Raw genomic sequence first — 14,190 nt, forward strand, 5'->3', positions numbered from 1 at the left:
GGAATGTGTTTGTGCCAGCTGGGATGGTAAAAAATATGACTTTGAACCCATTGTTTATGCACTCAGGTGAATAAGGAGCGTCTGTACCTTCCTCTGAAGCTCGGCCCAGGAAAGGTCAACATCTTCACCTTAGGAATGCAGCTCATTCTGGAGACAGACTTTGGCCTGAAGGTAGCCTTTGACTGGAACACTCTCCTCCTGTTGACTTTACCCCGCGACCTCTACAACACCTCCTGCGGCCTCTGCCAGGGCATGCCCTTATCCCCACCCACCCTCACCACCACTGACTGGGGCATGTCCTGGGCAGAGAGGGACACCTTCTGCCAGGTGGGCTGCGGGGATTCGTGCCCACGGTGTGGCCTGGGGGAGAAAAGCGGCCTGAGTGAGGCCCCTCTAATGGTGGCCGATGCCAACATGAACATTGGCACCGACAATGGGGCAGAAGTCAACACGGGCATACGCTTCCACATTGGAGACGGATTGTATGTGTTTGTGGAGCCTGAGGCAGTGAGGCTGTGTGGGCTGATTGTGGATCGAGGAGGTGTGTTTGCTCGTTGTCACAGCAAGGTGGCGCCAGCGTTCTTTTACCAAAGCTGCCTGCAGGACACCTGTTTGGACCAGGGAGCTCAGGATACAATCTGTAACTGGCTGCAGATCTACGCCAGCACCTGTCAGACCCAAGGAGTGCCTGTTACCGGCTGGAGGAGTGACTCGCCCTGTGGTGAGTACACGTCTGATGTAGACAGAAAAACAATATTTTCACTTAAATCTGGAGCTGCTAATGCGGGTTTCAGATATCTGCCTGCAAGATGTCTTCCCCAATTTTTACACTCTAAAATGAATTTGTGGCACTCGCAGTGTTGTGACATCAACAACATTCATGATCAAACAGTGCCCTTGTTGCTATAAATAAGCCATAGATGCCACTGTCTAAATCCCTGTTCCTTTCCTAGAAAGTAGTTCCAGTGACAATAAACAGCAAGGTCCATAGGTTATTCACAAGTGGAGGATCCGTAAAAGCAATATTTCCATTCAGTGAGTACCACAAACCAAATGCCCTTCAACGCCACTAATTAGGGTCCGAGCACCGGCGGTGCCAAGGACCCTCTTGAAACCCTAGGGTTTATTTATTTGGGTCCGAGCACCAACGGTGCCGAGGACAGGTGGTGCAAGGGCACTGACTCTCCAAGGCATCACGGTGCCTAGGACCCTATTGAAACCCTAGGAATTATTTTCTTTGTCGGCCTGGAAAAATGCCTTTTTGGCGGCCTTATCATACCCCAAAACGCGTCAAACTTGGCATGCATATCAGGATTGGCGAAAAATTTGATATTTTTTGGGAGTTGCACATGTGTGTGAAAAAATGGCTCCATAGCACTCCCTACAAAATTGAAAAATGTGCTCATTAGGCCAACTGCCACCACCTTTCATCTACAGGGGGTAAGTCCGAGAGACCTCAAATTTGGCCAGTATATGCAACAGACATTCCTGATGAAAAGTTCTTAAAACACTCCACAAAAGTCTGAAAAAGTCTCTAACAGAGTAACACCGAGAGAGCTGAAATTTATCCAGGATGTACAGCAGGCATGGGTGATCAGGTTGTAGTTATCAAAATGCTCCGCAAAAGTCTGACGGCGTGGAAATGGCGACCCCTGGAATTTGAACATTTCACCCTGAATTTGCAATGAAACAGGAAGTGGTGTCTAACTCTGGTGAACATGTTCCAATCTTTCTGAAATTTTACATGTATGATCAGAGTCCAGCCCTGACCACATCCATGTGGTGAAATACATTCACAGTCATAGCACCACCTTGTGGTATCAGCAAGTACACAGTTTTTACACTTTGATGTACTATTCGTAGCAGGTTGGTCAGATTCACCTCAGATTTGGTGACATAAGCCTAAACACGTTGATTATGATTCCCAGAGAAAATGGTGACCAAAGGGCGTGTCTGTGGCGGTGCGGCGAATTTCAATTTTTCGCCATGAAAATTCAGTTGTTTATATCTCAGCTGGAAATAGTCCAATCTGGATGAAATTTCATGTGATGGACACCAGTCCGGGGCTGAACACATCCACACTCATAAATTTGCAATTGCTCATAGCACCACCTGTTTGCAATAACAAGTATTTCTCATTACCTTAGCACATACCATGGCTCAATGCTTTGTCATATCATTCTGAAAACTGGACAGCTCAGTGTTCATGCCTTGACGATACCGCCATATGAAGATTTTGATGATTCATAAAACACTGTTGCCGTGGAGATGAGTGATCATTCAATTACATGCTCAGATACAGCCACATTCATAGCGCCATCTGTTGGAGTGAAATAAATGCTCTATAACTAGCCTGTACATGCGTCGATCTGCCTGAAACATCACAGGTGTGATCATAGTACAGTCCTGATCACATCCATAGGCCAAAATACAACCTCGGTCGCAGCTTTAATTTGGGTTTATTTTCCTAAACACCAAATCCTGCTGTCAGGTCAAAAAGGCCTAATATCTTTTTAGAAATCTCCAAAATTACCCTATTTATCAGTTTAAACAAACTGGGAAAATAAAACAAATTGCCATATTTTCAACTTTCAGACAGTGTTTGAACTAATTATCTGTGACATGCAGTTCCATCTAATAATGTAAACTAACCTGAGCTTAAAATCGTGATATTTTAGTTATATTCAGAAGTTACATTCTGCGTGTCTCATTTTTTTAAATGGCAAAAATACATTGTTTGCATTAACCAGATTCTGCAAAAAAAAAAAAAAAAAAAGGAATTCTGCACTCTTCTGTGCAATTATTGACTCAGATTTGACCAGTAGTTATAACACAAAAATTCACAAAGTTGTTGACTAAACTTCAGGGTGTGTTTGCAAAGATAAGATGGAACACAAGTATGCAAACAAATTAAAAATGTGAGGAGTACAATGTAGTGCACAGAACTACCTTTTTCCACTATTGGTAACACAGTGAGCACTTTGGAAAAAGGTTGTACATGTTGATTCTAAGTTTCTTCCATGTATTATTTTTTTTAAATGATTTGTAACATTATAACTGTAATACTGCATGAAAGACATTTTAGATTCTCTCTACATCTAGCCATGGTTGTGCTGTTTCCATAGAGATGCAGGACTTTGAACTGCAGTGAAAATAAGCCTCCAGTGGGTAAAATGTGACAGTTGCAAAAAAACATACAATATTTGTTTGAAGGTTGGACAGTTCAGGCAAAAATATCAGGGTTGTCTACCTCAAACTATTAATCTGCATGGCTAGATACCACAAGAAGTAAGCAGGTTTTTATATTTTGTTTGTGTCTGCATTTAGAAAATAAGACATGTTATAGTTAGGGATATTTGCAGGTACTGACGGGGGTATTTTTGACTCCAGACAGAGTCAGGCTATCTATTCAATTCCATTTAATTCCAGTCCTTATGCTAAGTTCTGCTAACTAGTTTCTAAGCTCCATATCAGACAGCTATGAGGCCAACATCAATATGTCATTTTACATCTGAAAAACAGAGCTAATAAGCGCATTTCCGGCATTAAAGCAGCTACTGTAGAACTGCATGAACTCTCAATGTGGACAATTCATTCAGCAGCATCAGCAAAAGTAAAATCAACATTTATGCATACTGGGAAACTGTTCGTTAGCTAATATGTTTGCCAACCTGCCTGCTTCCAGTCCAGAGCTGTCCACCGAACAGCCATTACTCCAGTTGCATGCCAGTGTGCCCGCCCCAGTGCGCCCCTGCCCGCGGTCAGAGGGACTGCAGCCAGGAGTGTGTGGAGGGCTGCCAATGTGACCAAGGCTACGTCCTCAACGGAAAGAGCTGCATCCTGCCGCAGAACTGTGGATGCTACACTGACGGCAAGTACTACGAGGTCAGTCCCACATCGAACCTTATAGTCTGAGACCAACCTTATAGTCCCACTTATGACCTTACAGTCCCACATCCAACCTTGTAGTCCCACATCCAACCGTATAGTCCCCCTTATAGTCCCACATCCAGCCTTACAGTCCCACTTTCAACTTTACATATAGTCAATATCATGGTGATAAAATGGTGATTTCTGCATACAGGAGTGGCTTTTTATTAAAGGTCTTTATTAGGAGGTCAGTGCTATTTTAGTTGTGACACTAAATCAAACCTGTCCAGGGTGTCCCCTGCCTTCGCCCGAGTCAGCTGGGATAGGCTCCAGCACCCCCCGCGACCCTAATGAGGATAAAGCAGTGTATAGAGGATGGATGGACACTAAATCAAGCTGCTAGTATAAAACTGCATTATGAAGTTTTCCTATCCCGAGGTTTGATTTGTGGTTACCGTTCTTTCTTTCTTTCTTTCTTTCTTTCTTTCTGTTTATTGTTGTCTTTCTTTTTCTATTTGTCTATTTCCTATCATCTTTGTGTTTCTCTTGTCTCTCTTTATGCTTCAGTTTCTTCTTTGTTGCTTTATGTCTTTCTGATTATTTTTTATCTCTTTCTTTTTTCAATTTCTTTCTTCATCCCTATTTGTCTTTGTCTTTCTTTTTTCTTTATATCTTTTTATTCTTTCTGTTTATTTTTTTCTCTCTCTCTCTTTCTTTCTTTCTCTCTTTCAGGCTATCTTTTGAAATGTTTCTTTCTGTCTTTATTCTGTGCTTGTATGTTAGTTTTTTCTTTCTTTTTATCTTCTTTCTTTCTTTACTCTTTTTCTGTTTTTCAAACACATTTTGCATGAAACTGAGAATGTTTTTGAATCAGTTTTGAAAAACCTCTCTGGCCCACTGAGTGCCAATTACTTTCCTGTGAAATTTAGAAATTGTAAAGAAGAACAAAAAACCAAACAATTCTGAATCGATAAATATACCCCTTCACAGCAAAAGCTGATTTAGGAAAAGTGCATCATAAAGTTTCTGAAACGAACAATTTTCATTCTAGACTAGACTGCGTCAGTTTTCATTAAATATTGAAGATACTGTCATTTAAAATTCTCAAACTCTTTCTTCACACTGGCAAGCTGAAATTTTGAATATTTGATAAGTTTGCTGAAAAAACACAACACGTGTCTCTCTTGTTACAATATTTGTCTCTCTTTCAACTAATTTATTTATTAATTAATTGTTTCAGATCTTATTTTAATAGCAAACCTTCTTTATTTCAGCCAAAGCAGCTATTTTGGAACAGCGACTGCACCAAACGCTGCCAGTGCATCGGACGTAACCTGATTCAGTGCGACCCAAGGCGCTGTAAGGCCGAGGAGGAGTGTACTCTGCGGTATGGAGTCCGAGGCTGCTTCGCTCGACGCTCCCAGCACTGCGTGGCATCGGGTGGAGGCGTCTTCAGGACGTTTGATGGAGCATCGCTGAGGCTGCCGGCCTCCTGCTCCTTCGTCTTATCCACAAACTGTCACAAGCTGCCCGACCTCTCCTTCCAGCTCATCGCTAACTTCGATAAATGGAGCACACCCAACCTCACCACCATCTCTCATGTCTACCTTTACATAAATGAGGAAAATATTCTCATCTCTGGCAGTACCGTCAAGGTGAGAGGAGGGTTGGTCCACTGTTGGTATCCAAATTTACTAACTGACCTTGGTGGGATTTCTGCTGTGCAGTTACGATAAATTTGTGCTGAAAATGATCAGTACTAAAGTGGATGCTATAGTTGCAGTCAAAACTGACAGGACAGCAAACCAGAAAGTCTTATATTGTGCCTCTCTTTTTTTTTTTTTTAGCAAATTAAGCCTCACATGTCCCCAAAACCTGTCTTTCAGTTTTTTCCATCTAAAAATACTGCAAAGATGATTCATTTAGACATGACTGTAGAACCTCCTGGCTCTGACCCATTAAAAACATGTTATTTGAGAGTCTATAGCTTCAAATGCAGCTTATCTGCTGCTGCTCATGCTACCTTCAGTAAGAAGACTCTCTCTGTATCTATGATTGACAGAACAATTTAGAACAGTTGACGGAGTAGCAGGTGACACAAATGTGAAATAGTGAGACCAGGACTTCTTATCATTTGTAGCTTTCTCTCTGAGTAATCATTTTACATGGAAATGTCTCTGGTTTTACAGCACAGTTGTTTTTAACGTATGTATTTGGTGAGTTTGTCAGTTTTTGAAGTCATAAGATTCATGTAGGAACGCAGTACTGCAGCTTGGAAATGACTGTGAAGTGCCACTGAATATGTAGTCTTAAAGGGCTGCATTGCAGTCACTGTTTTATACTTGCTCCATTGTCTGACAACAAAAACAGAAAAATATGTCAATGAGAACAGCTTTTCTGGGAATTCAGGAGTATTTTAAATACAGTACATGTTACACAGAGACCAGAAGAGAGGGTAACTCATGTATATCCTAGCTGAGTTTAGGTTTCACTGAAGCACAACAGGCGACAAGAAAATACAGTAAACCACCAAGTCCTTGGTTACTGGTTTAAAATTGACCTTAAAGTTTCCTTCATCTTTGAATGTCCCTCAGCGTTACAGTTTCCACAGAGGTCAGGGTTAGGGTTAGTATTAGTACCATTAGCCACATCAAATGCACAGCTAATGCTATGCTTTTTTTTTTAAAATCATTGCGGTGACATTGCCATCAATGATAGAAGTAGTCCATTGGGTGTTCAGTTCTTGAGATGCAGGTAATGCACAAAGCCTCTTGTGTTCCCTCTTGCGGCCATCAGCAGACATTTGGTGAGCTTTTTATGTGGCTGAGATGATTTAGAAGAAGCAGCTCCAGAGAGTGAATAAACACAGCTGGACTACAAGTCAGCTGCTAGTTCTGAATGGAAACAAAGTTTGAGATAGACTATTGTTGGTACCTTAGCTGGTTTGTAGCTGTTCAGTAAACTTCTTACTCACATAAGGCTGTAGGTTTATATGTTTATAGCATCCACAAAATACAATTAAAAAATGTTTTTATCATATGGATTCTTTAAAATAGAATGAAAATGCTCTTTCCTTCTGTGTGTGAACTCAATATAGTATGATACGGTCAAGCTCAGCAAAAGTTTACTCCATGGACTATTAGCCTCAGGGTTCCAGACCCAGCTTGTCTGGCAGTATGACCCAGAAGAAAGCTTAATTTCTGGGGCTCAGATCTTGACCTCAGAGTGGATCTAAAGGGAGAAATAGGGAGAATGTGCATGTTTGCCAAACTTAGAGCTGTGTGGACATTTAGGCAAATGCCAAAACATAGTTAAGAAGAGTTATAAATGAAGGCATTTCAGTCATGTCAGTTACACAACATCTACTTAAATTTGCCAATATTAGAAACAATATGCCACCAGTCATAGCAGACTATCTAAGGCTGTAACTTTAGAAGTCATTAGGGTACACTGAGAGTACATTGTATTGCTTGTTTATCAGTCAGAGCAAGATTGTGGCTTTTTTTCTTTCAGATGTCACATTGTTTAGATTTTTTGGTTAATTTTATCGGTCATGTTACTTCCTGTCAGCTACATTCTCTCAAACAGGCCTTTATGAAGACAAACATCGAATTCAAATCTGCCTTTTCTTTCCAGATTAGTTGAAAAAAAATGTTCTTGGAGTCCAATTCACCAATTACCTTGGCACTAATAGCCTGTCAGACCTCCAGGTCTGGTTTCAGTCCACATCATCTCACAGTAAAGTACTCTCACAGAGGCAGTGAATGACTCGCTGATTGCCTCAGTCTTCAGCTTCCAGTGAGTCCTATTCCTGTTTGAGCCATTCACCACGACAGCTGCTTTAGGAATTGTTGGCCACAGTTTTAAAACACTGAAGTATAATAAGTACGTGATGTCATTTGAGCTTATGCAAATGATGCTCTAATTTTCATTCCTGCCTGAGGTGACTGAGTTTAAACCCAAACAGCACCAATGTGTTTTTAAGTCTTAGCCTGGAGAAAACAATCTTCTTCATATATCTCTGTGTTATCAGATACCTAATTTCACCTAATTCGGTGATTGAAAAAGCTCATAAAAATCCATATGTTGACATTCAGGCTTCATCTTTGTTTCCTTCTGTAATAAAGGACATCACTATATAGTGTGTGTTTATTTTTTGATTTTTTTTATATCCATGTCATTGGCACTCAAAAAATTATTGCAATGTGTTGTTCTTCGACTGACACTATTGCTAAAAGACCTTGTCTGTAATTGTTAGCCTTATGAATCCAGGCTCCGTGTATCTTTTTTTTTAAAAACAGCTATTTTTTCCATTTTTATAGTATTATAAACTTTTCTGTCTGCTGCAGAAAAAAATACATTACTTATCTTTGAAGGCTTGAAGACGTTATACATAGACCATGGTTAGTACAATGGATTTTACATGCTCTGTATCTATATTTACTGTTGACATAGATGTACTTTACACAGCACTACCTCTTGTAAATCCCCAAAATAATAAAAATATTTGGATTTCTGTTTTTAGATTTTTGTAGCAGCTGGCTCATGAGAGATCTAAAAAGGAGTTAGACCTTTATAGGGTCTGACTGACCTCAAACATGAGTAGCATCACCTTCCTTGAATCTGCAAGACTAGTTTGTGTCAAAAATTGAGATTTTAATTTCAGTTTTCCGCTTCATGTTGAGTTTTATAGGTCAGAGGAAATTTTTTTTTAAAAGTTTCAACAAAAAAACATTGATTTTTACAATTTTTAAATTCCAAAAAAATCAGAGTATAAAGCAAATTTAACAGCTCATAAGGGGCAAAAATCCAAGAAACAGACAAACAAAAAAACACATCAGAGTGCATTATACTTACTCTGTCCTGTCAAAGCAGGAAATAAAATCCTCATAGTGGTCAAACTTGAAATGTGAGCAGAGAAATGTTTGAATTCAAGATGTCAAGTGTTAATTTTGGACACTGAAAATGTATTTATATTCTAACTGTGTCCTGTCTCACGTATCTTACAGAATTTCCCTTCGGGGATGAAAAAAGTGATTCTATTCTATTCTATTCTATTCTATTCTATTCTATATCTGAAGCTCTCTGCCTCCTGTGTCCTCCAGGTCAATGGAACGCCAGTATCAGTGCCGTTTCTAACCGGGCTGATGACACGTCTGTCCACATCTGAAGGTTTTATTGTCATCGACACGCCACAGGACATCCAGGTTCGCTACAATCGCTTTAACACCCTCAGCATCACAATGGGCCAGCGGCTGCAGAACAAGGTGTGTGGCCTTTGTGGGAATTTCAACGGAGACCCCAGTGATGACTACATCACCTCCAGGGGCAAACCCGCTGTCAGTGCCCTGGAGCTGGCCCAGAGCTGGAAGACCAACGGTATGCAGAACAGGTAGGTGGAGGGCACAGATACAGACTGCTACTGTTGTGGAAGAACAGTAAAGTTCCCCTAATTATCCCAGTTTTTATTAAAAATGACTGCTCTCAGATGGAACAACAGAGAATCATCACCCAACTCATTCCTGTCAACAAACTCCGTTCAACAACTACATTATATGCAGCAGCAAGCAGCTTTCTGTGAAAAAACTCCAATAAACCCACTGTACACTACCTATCCCGTAGGAAATACTACTAAATATTTCCTTCACTTCAGTCATTTATTATCACAGATGGGAAAAACAAATGATTAAAAACTACTACAAATTGTTTGATATGGCAATAATTTAAAAAATATCTAAAATGCTAAAATTACATGTGCATATTAGAAACCAAAGCATTTTTACATCTATTGTACTTAAAGCATGGTATTTTAAATCTGTTCTCAAAGCAAACAGTTTAGTTTGTCCCATATTGACTTGACTTTGCAGAAAACCTGCCTGCCAAGGACTGATTTCAGTGGGATCTGTGGGACACTTTTCACTTTACTTGTCACCTTTACACCACAGCTGATGTTCAGAATTATAAACAATTGTAGAAAAAAATAGAAGAGACTCTATACATGACTTGTAAAATAGAGATATAATTTCCTTACAGAAGTTGTTCAACATTTATGACCTACAAGTTGTCCTTATACAGTGTTCTCTCTTGACCTACTTTAAGATATTTCAAATATTGCTGGGCCAAATATTCGTACTTTAATAAATACATATCCTATGTCACATTGTGCCCCAGCTTGCCCATTATGCAAGTGCAGAATTTTCTAGATATTAATGAAAACTTTCAGTGTGATTTTGAATCTAAACTGGTCTTTATGGCCTTTTAATGTTCTTTTAATTGTTGATTTGGGAAATTCTTCTGTTCTGGTGCTTTCAGACCTGACTGGTGTATTTCACACTATAATCATAAAATCCTTGTATCAGGTCTTGAACAGTGTGTAGGCATTAAAGGTGCAGACTGTCCTCAAATGTTTCAAGTTTCATCCAATAAACAGGAACTTCTCAGTTCCCATGGGTGAATTTTCTTCAACTGCAGACCTGCTAACTTGTGGGGTTCCTCAAGGCTCCAGTTTGGGGAAAATTCTGTTTTCATTGTGCATTGGACTCATACATAAAAAACAACAGATTCTTTTCCTTTGCTTTGCTGACAACATACAATTTTATCTGACTGTAATACACAATAACTACAGACATCTAAGTTCCTTCTTGCAGACTAAGAATTTTGATAAAATTTCAGGTTGTTATCAATGACTGTTAGAAGAAAGTTTAAGATATTCAGGAGTTAGCAGAGACCAAACAGACAAAAAATTGTAAAACAGGATTCAACATTGGACCAAATGAAGACTAATGGGATGGGATTTTTTATTTTTTATTTTCACCATCTGTACAGAAGAAGTTCGTAAACTGTGTAACATTTAAGCAAGCTGACTAGCTCCGCCATCAACTGTCTTCTTTTGAGTTTGACTTGATGATACCTGTTGTTGCTCCTAAACTGGAGAGTGCCCTTTCAATTAATGTCCAACCAATCAGTGTTTCTCATTGTTCCTGACACTAGTTGATTGAGTTTAGTTCAGGCACACTATAGGTGATGAACTGTGCATGCTGTATTTCCAGATTGAAATAACGGTGGCACCAGCAACTGATCTAGGAACATACAATAAAGTGTATTATAATACATATAATAATAACTTTGACAGCTGAATGTTCCTCCTCTAGCTGTGACGAGACCCAGTATGTGGCTTTGGCCCAGTCTTGCGACAACACTGCCATCCTGGCTCTGCAGGGTGAAGACGCCTGCCAGAAGCTGACCCAGCTAAAGGGTTTCTTCCAGCCCTGTCATGGTCTGCTGGATCCCAGGCCTTTCTTCCAGTCCTGCTACCTGGACGGCTGCTATAACCATCGGAAGGCTCAGGTCTGTGGCTCGCTGGCAGCTTACGCAGAGGCCTGCCGGTCAATGGGAACCCTCACCACCAAGTGGATCGCCCAGGAGAACTGCTGTAAGAGCACCATGAGACACCAGCCAACTCCTAGACACACGCAAGGCACTATAATCACATTTTACATTTAGCTAAAAAAGCTGGAAAATATCATTGCCCACTGTCAAATAAATTAGTTCTGATGGTCAGTGATGCTATTACTGAGGTCTATGAGCAAACTGTACATGTATATAAGTAATATACATCAAAACATCTATTATTGTCTATTTTATATTAGCAATGTCTACTTTGATGCAAAATGTGTCACTTGTTGTTAAAAATTCCACAGATTTATCACTTAACCCTGCAAATAAAGACCAAAATAGAGCAACAAGAAGAGTGTATATTAGACTTTCTTTCATCAGATTATCTCAAACACACATCCAAACTAATGCTAATGTTTCTCTGTATCTGAGGGATACATGAATAAGCAACTGTTTACCAAAAAGTTTGCCATAAATCCCCTTAAGCCGCACGGGCCCGTATTCGGGTCGAAAATGGCCGGCTGAAGTTTAACGGCAAAAGCATTTTTAGCTTCAAACGCGATGATAGAAACACTATACATCCATGGAAAGCTTAGAGTCTCATGAATCCGCCGGTATAAACCACTTTCAGATGTGATTACCACAGCGGGTAATATAAACACATTTCTAAAACAAACAACAAAAATTTAAAGGGACACATAAAGGGCATAACTTACCTTTCGATGGTCTTTTACCGATAAACGATGAAAATAATCCACAAAAACCGGCCATAATCCAAGAGTAGTCATCCAGACAATAGTAGCAAGTATCATATTTTGTCCAAAACATGTCTAGAAATAAGTAAATAATCCACAAATAGCTCGGCTCCGTGCGCGTCCACGTGGCGCATGGTGGCGCTGCGCGTTCCATAATTCACTGCATTTTTATCCATAATTTTATGAAGCTTTCTGTAATCCACATGATCTCGGTCAGAAAATGGCGACTGAAGCCTCTGCTTTCGATTCCAACCGCATTTCAACCAATCAAGTGACTCATCGCTGCCTCCGAAGCCTAAACAGCCAACCGTTGCCGAGACCGATGGATCTGGTGACCCTCATCTCATCAGTAAATTCTGATGCAAAACACGTCGGAGGAAACGTTTGACTGACAGGGCATGTAGCCAATGAGCTTGCTGAATAGCCGAGAGGCGGGTTTTAGCGGCCCAGTGTGATTTTTCACACCTCCGGCTCTCCTGCTGCAGTCAGGAAGCTGCAGCTTTTCTCTGTCTCCGTCTGTGCCTCTGATTCAGATCAAGATCCACACTGAAGCTTATCTGAAGTGATTTTTTTAGTTCTGTATAAGTTTTTGGAGTGAAAATAATGTGAAAAAGGGCTAATAAACGACCATATACCATTTTTGCACAGGGTGTACATAGGGTGTCCAAAATTGACATAATTGGGCATATTAGTTCAAAAACATGTGTGAAACACTCATTTCTTGTAGTATTGCTCTGAAATTTTGTCCTGAACTATGTAAGACCCCAGGCTGTTGCCTTGTTGTGTTTCAAGCTGTCACAGTGCTGCCACACTAATTTTCAGGTGTTTTATTAGGGAAAAAATTTAGGCGAGAATAAAATTCATCCTAATTCAGTGTGTTCCAACATAAACTAGACAATTCCCGCTGGTGCGGAAATCGTGGGAGGGGCTCGGGATGTGTGCATGTCCGGAGCTGGGCAGGAGAGGGGTATTTTTTGGTCCGTCACAGGCTTTTATTTTGAAATTGTGCTGTGCTTTTATTTTGAAAGGCAGAGACAGGAAAATCTCACCTGGTCAAACTTTGGATTTGAGTTACTGTAAAGGTTGAGTTAAGCTGAGAGGTTTAACTGGTGTTTCCAGTCTGTTGCAGGCTTTTATTTTGAAATTGTGCTGTGCTTTTATTTTGAAAGGCAGAGACAAGAAGATCTCACCTGGTCAAAATTTGGATTGGAGTTACTCAAAAGGCTGTGTGAAGCTGAGAGGTTTAACTGGCAAATTGTGCTGTAAAGTAATTTTGAAAGGCAGAGACAGGAAGATCTCACCTGGTCAAAATTTGGATTGGAGATACTCTAAAGGCTGTGTGAAGCTGAGATGTTTAACTGGCATTTCCAGTCTGTCGCAGGCTTTTATTTTGAAATTGTGCTGTGCTTTTATTTTGAAAGGCAGAGACAGGAAGACCTCACCTGGTCAAAATTTGGATTGGAGTTACTCTGAAAGCTGTGTGAAGCTGAGAGGTTTAACTGGCATTTTTTGGTCTGTTGCAGGCTTTTATTTTGAAATTCTGCTGTGCTTTTATTTTGAAAGCCAGAGACAGGAAGATCAGACCTGGTTAAACTTTGGATTGGAGTAAAGGCTGTGTGAAGCTGAGAGGTTTAACTGGTGTTTTCAGGCCCATCGCAGGCTTTTTTTTAGAAATTGTGCTGTGCTTTTATTTTGAAAGACAGAGACAGGGAGATCTCACCTGGTCAAAATTTGGATTGGAGTTATTGTAAAGGCTGTGTGAAGCTGAGAGGTTTAACTGGTGTTTTCAGGCCCATCACAGGCTTTTATTTTGAAATTGTGCTGTGCTTTTATTTTGAAAGGGAAAGACATGAAGATCTCACCTGGTCAACATTTGGATTGGAGTTACTCTAAAGCAGGGGTGTCAAACTCAGTTCCTCGAGGTCCACTATCCTCTATGTTTTAGATGTTTCCCTCTTCCAACACACCTGATTCAAATAATCAGCTCATCATTAAGCTCAGCAGAAGCCTGATAACGAGCCTGATCATTTGAATCAGGTGTGTTGGAACTGAGTTTGACACCCCTGCTCTCAAGGCTGTGTGAAGCTGAGAGGTTTCAGTGATTTTCAGGCTGAAATGCAGCTCCTGTGGAGGTATTGGGTGTGAAGGTGGGTGTGGCACACCAATGAGT

The 14,190-nt window shown here is 40.4% G+C and overlaps 1 protein-coding gene across 1 annotated transcript in view; it reads left to right on the plus strand.

Annotated features, from left to right (window-relative positions):
* tecta (tectorin alpha) overlaps positions 1-14,190 on the plus strand; it is a 117,858-nt gene that overhangs the window by 64,676 nt on the left and 38,992 nt on the right. The window contains exons 17-21 of the mRNA XM_051938059.1: positions 67-721; positions 3,686-3,885; positions 5,145-5,525; positions 8,976-9,262; positions 11,022-11,302. Coding sequence (XP_051794019.1) covers positions 67-721; positions 3,686-3,885; positions 5,145-5,525; positions 8,976-9,262; positions 11,022-11,302 — 1,804 coding nt within the window. The remainder of the gene's footprint in view (positions 1-66; positions 722-3,685; positions 3,886-5,144; positions 5,526-8,975; positions 9,263-11,021; positions 11,303-14,190) is intronic.

Source organism: Acanthochromis polyacanthus, chromosome 17 (genome assembly GCF_021347895.1).
Source record: "Acanthochromis polyacanthus isolate Apoly-LR-REF ecotype Palm Island chromosome 17, KAUST_Apoly_ChrSc, whole genome shotgun sequence".
Classification (NCBI taxonomy): Eukaryota; Metazoa; Chordata; class Actinopteri; family Pomacentridae; genus Acanthochromis; species Acanthochromis polyacanthus.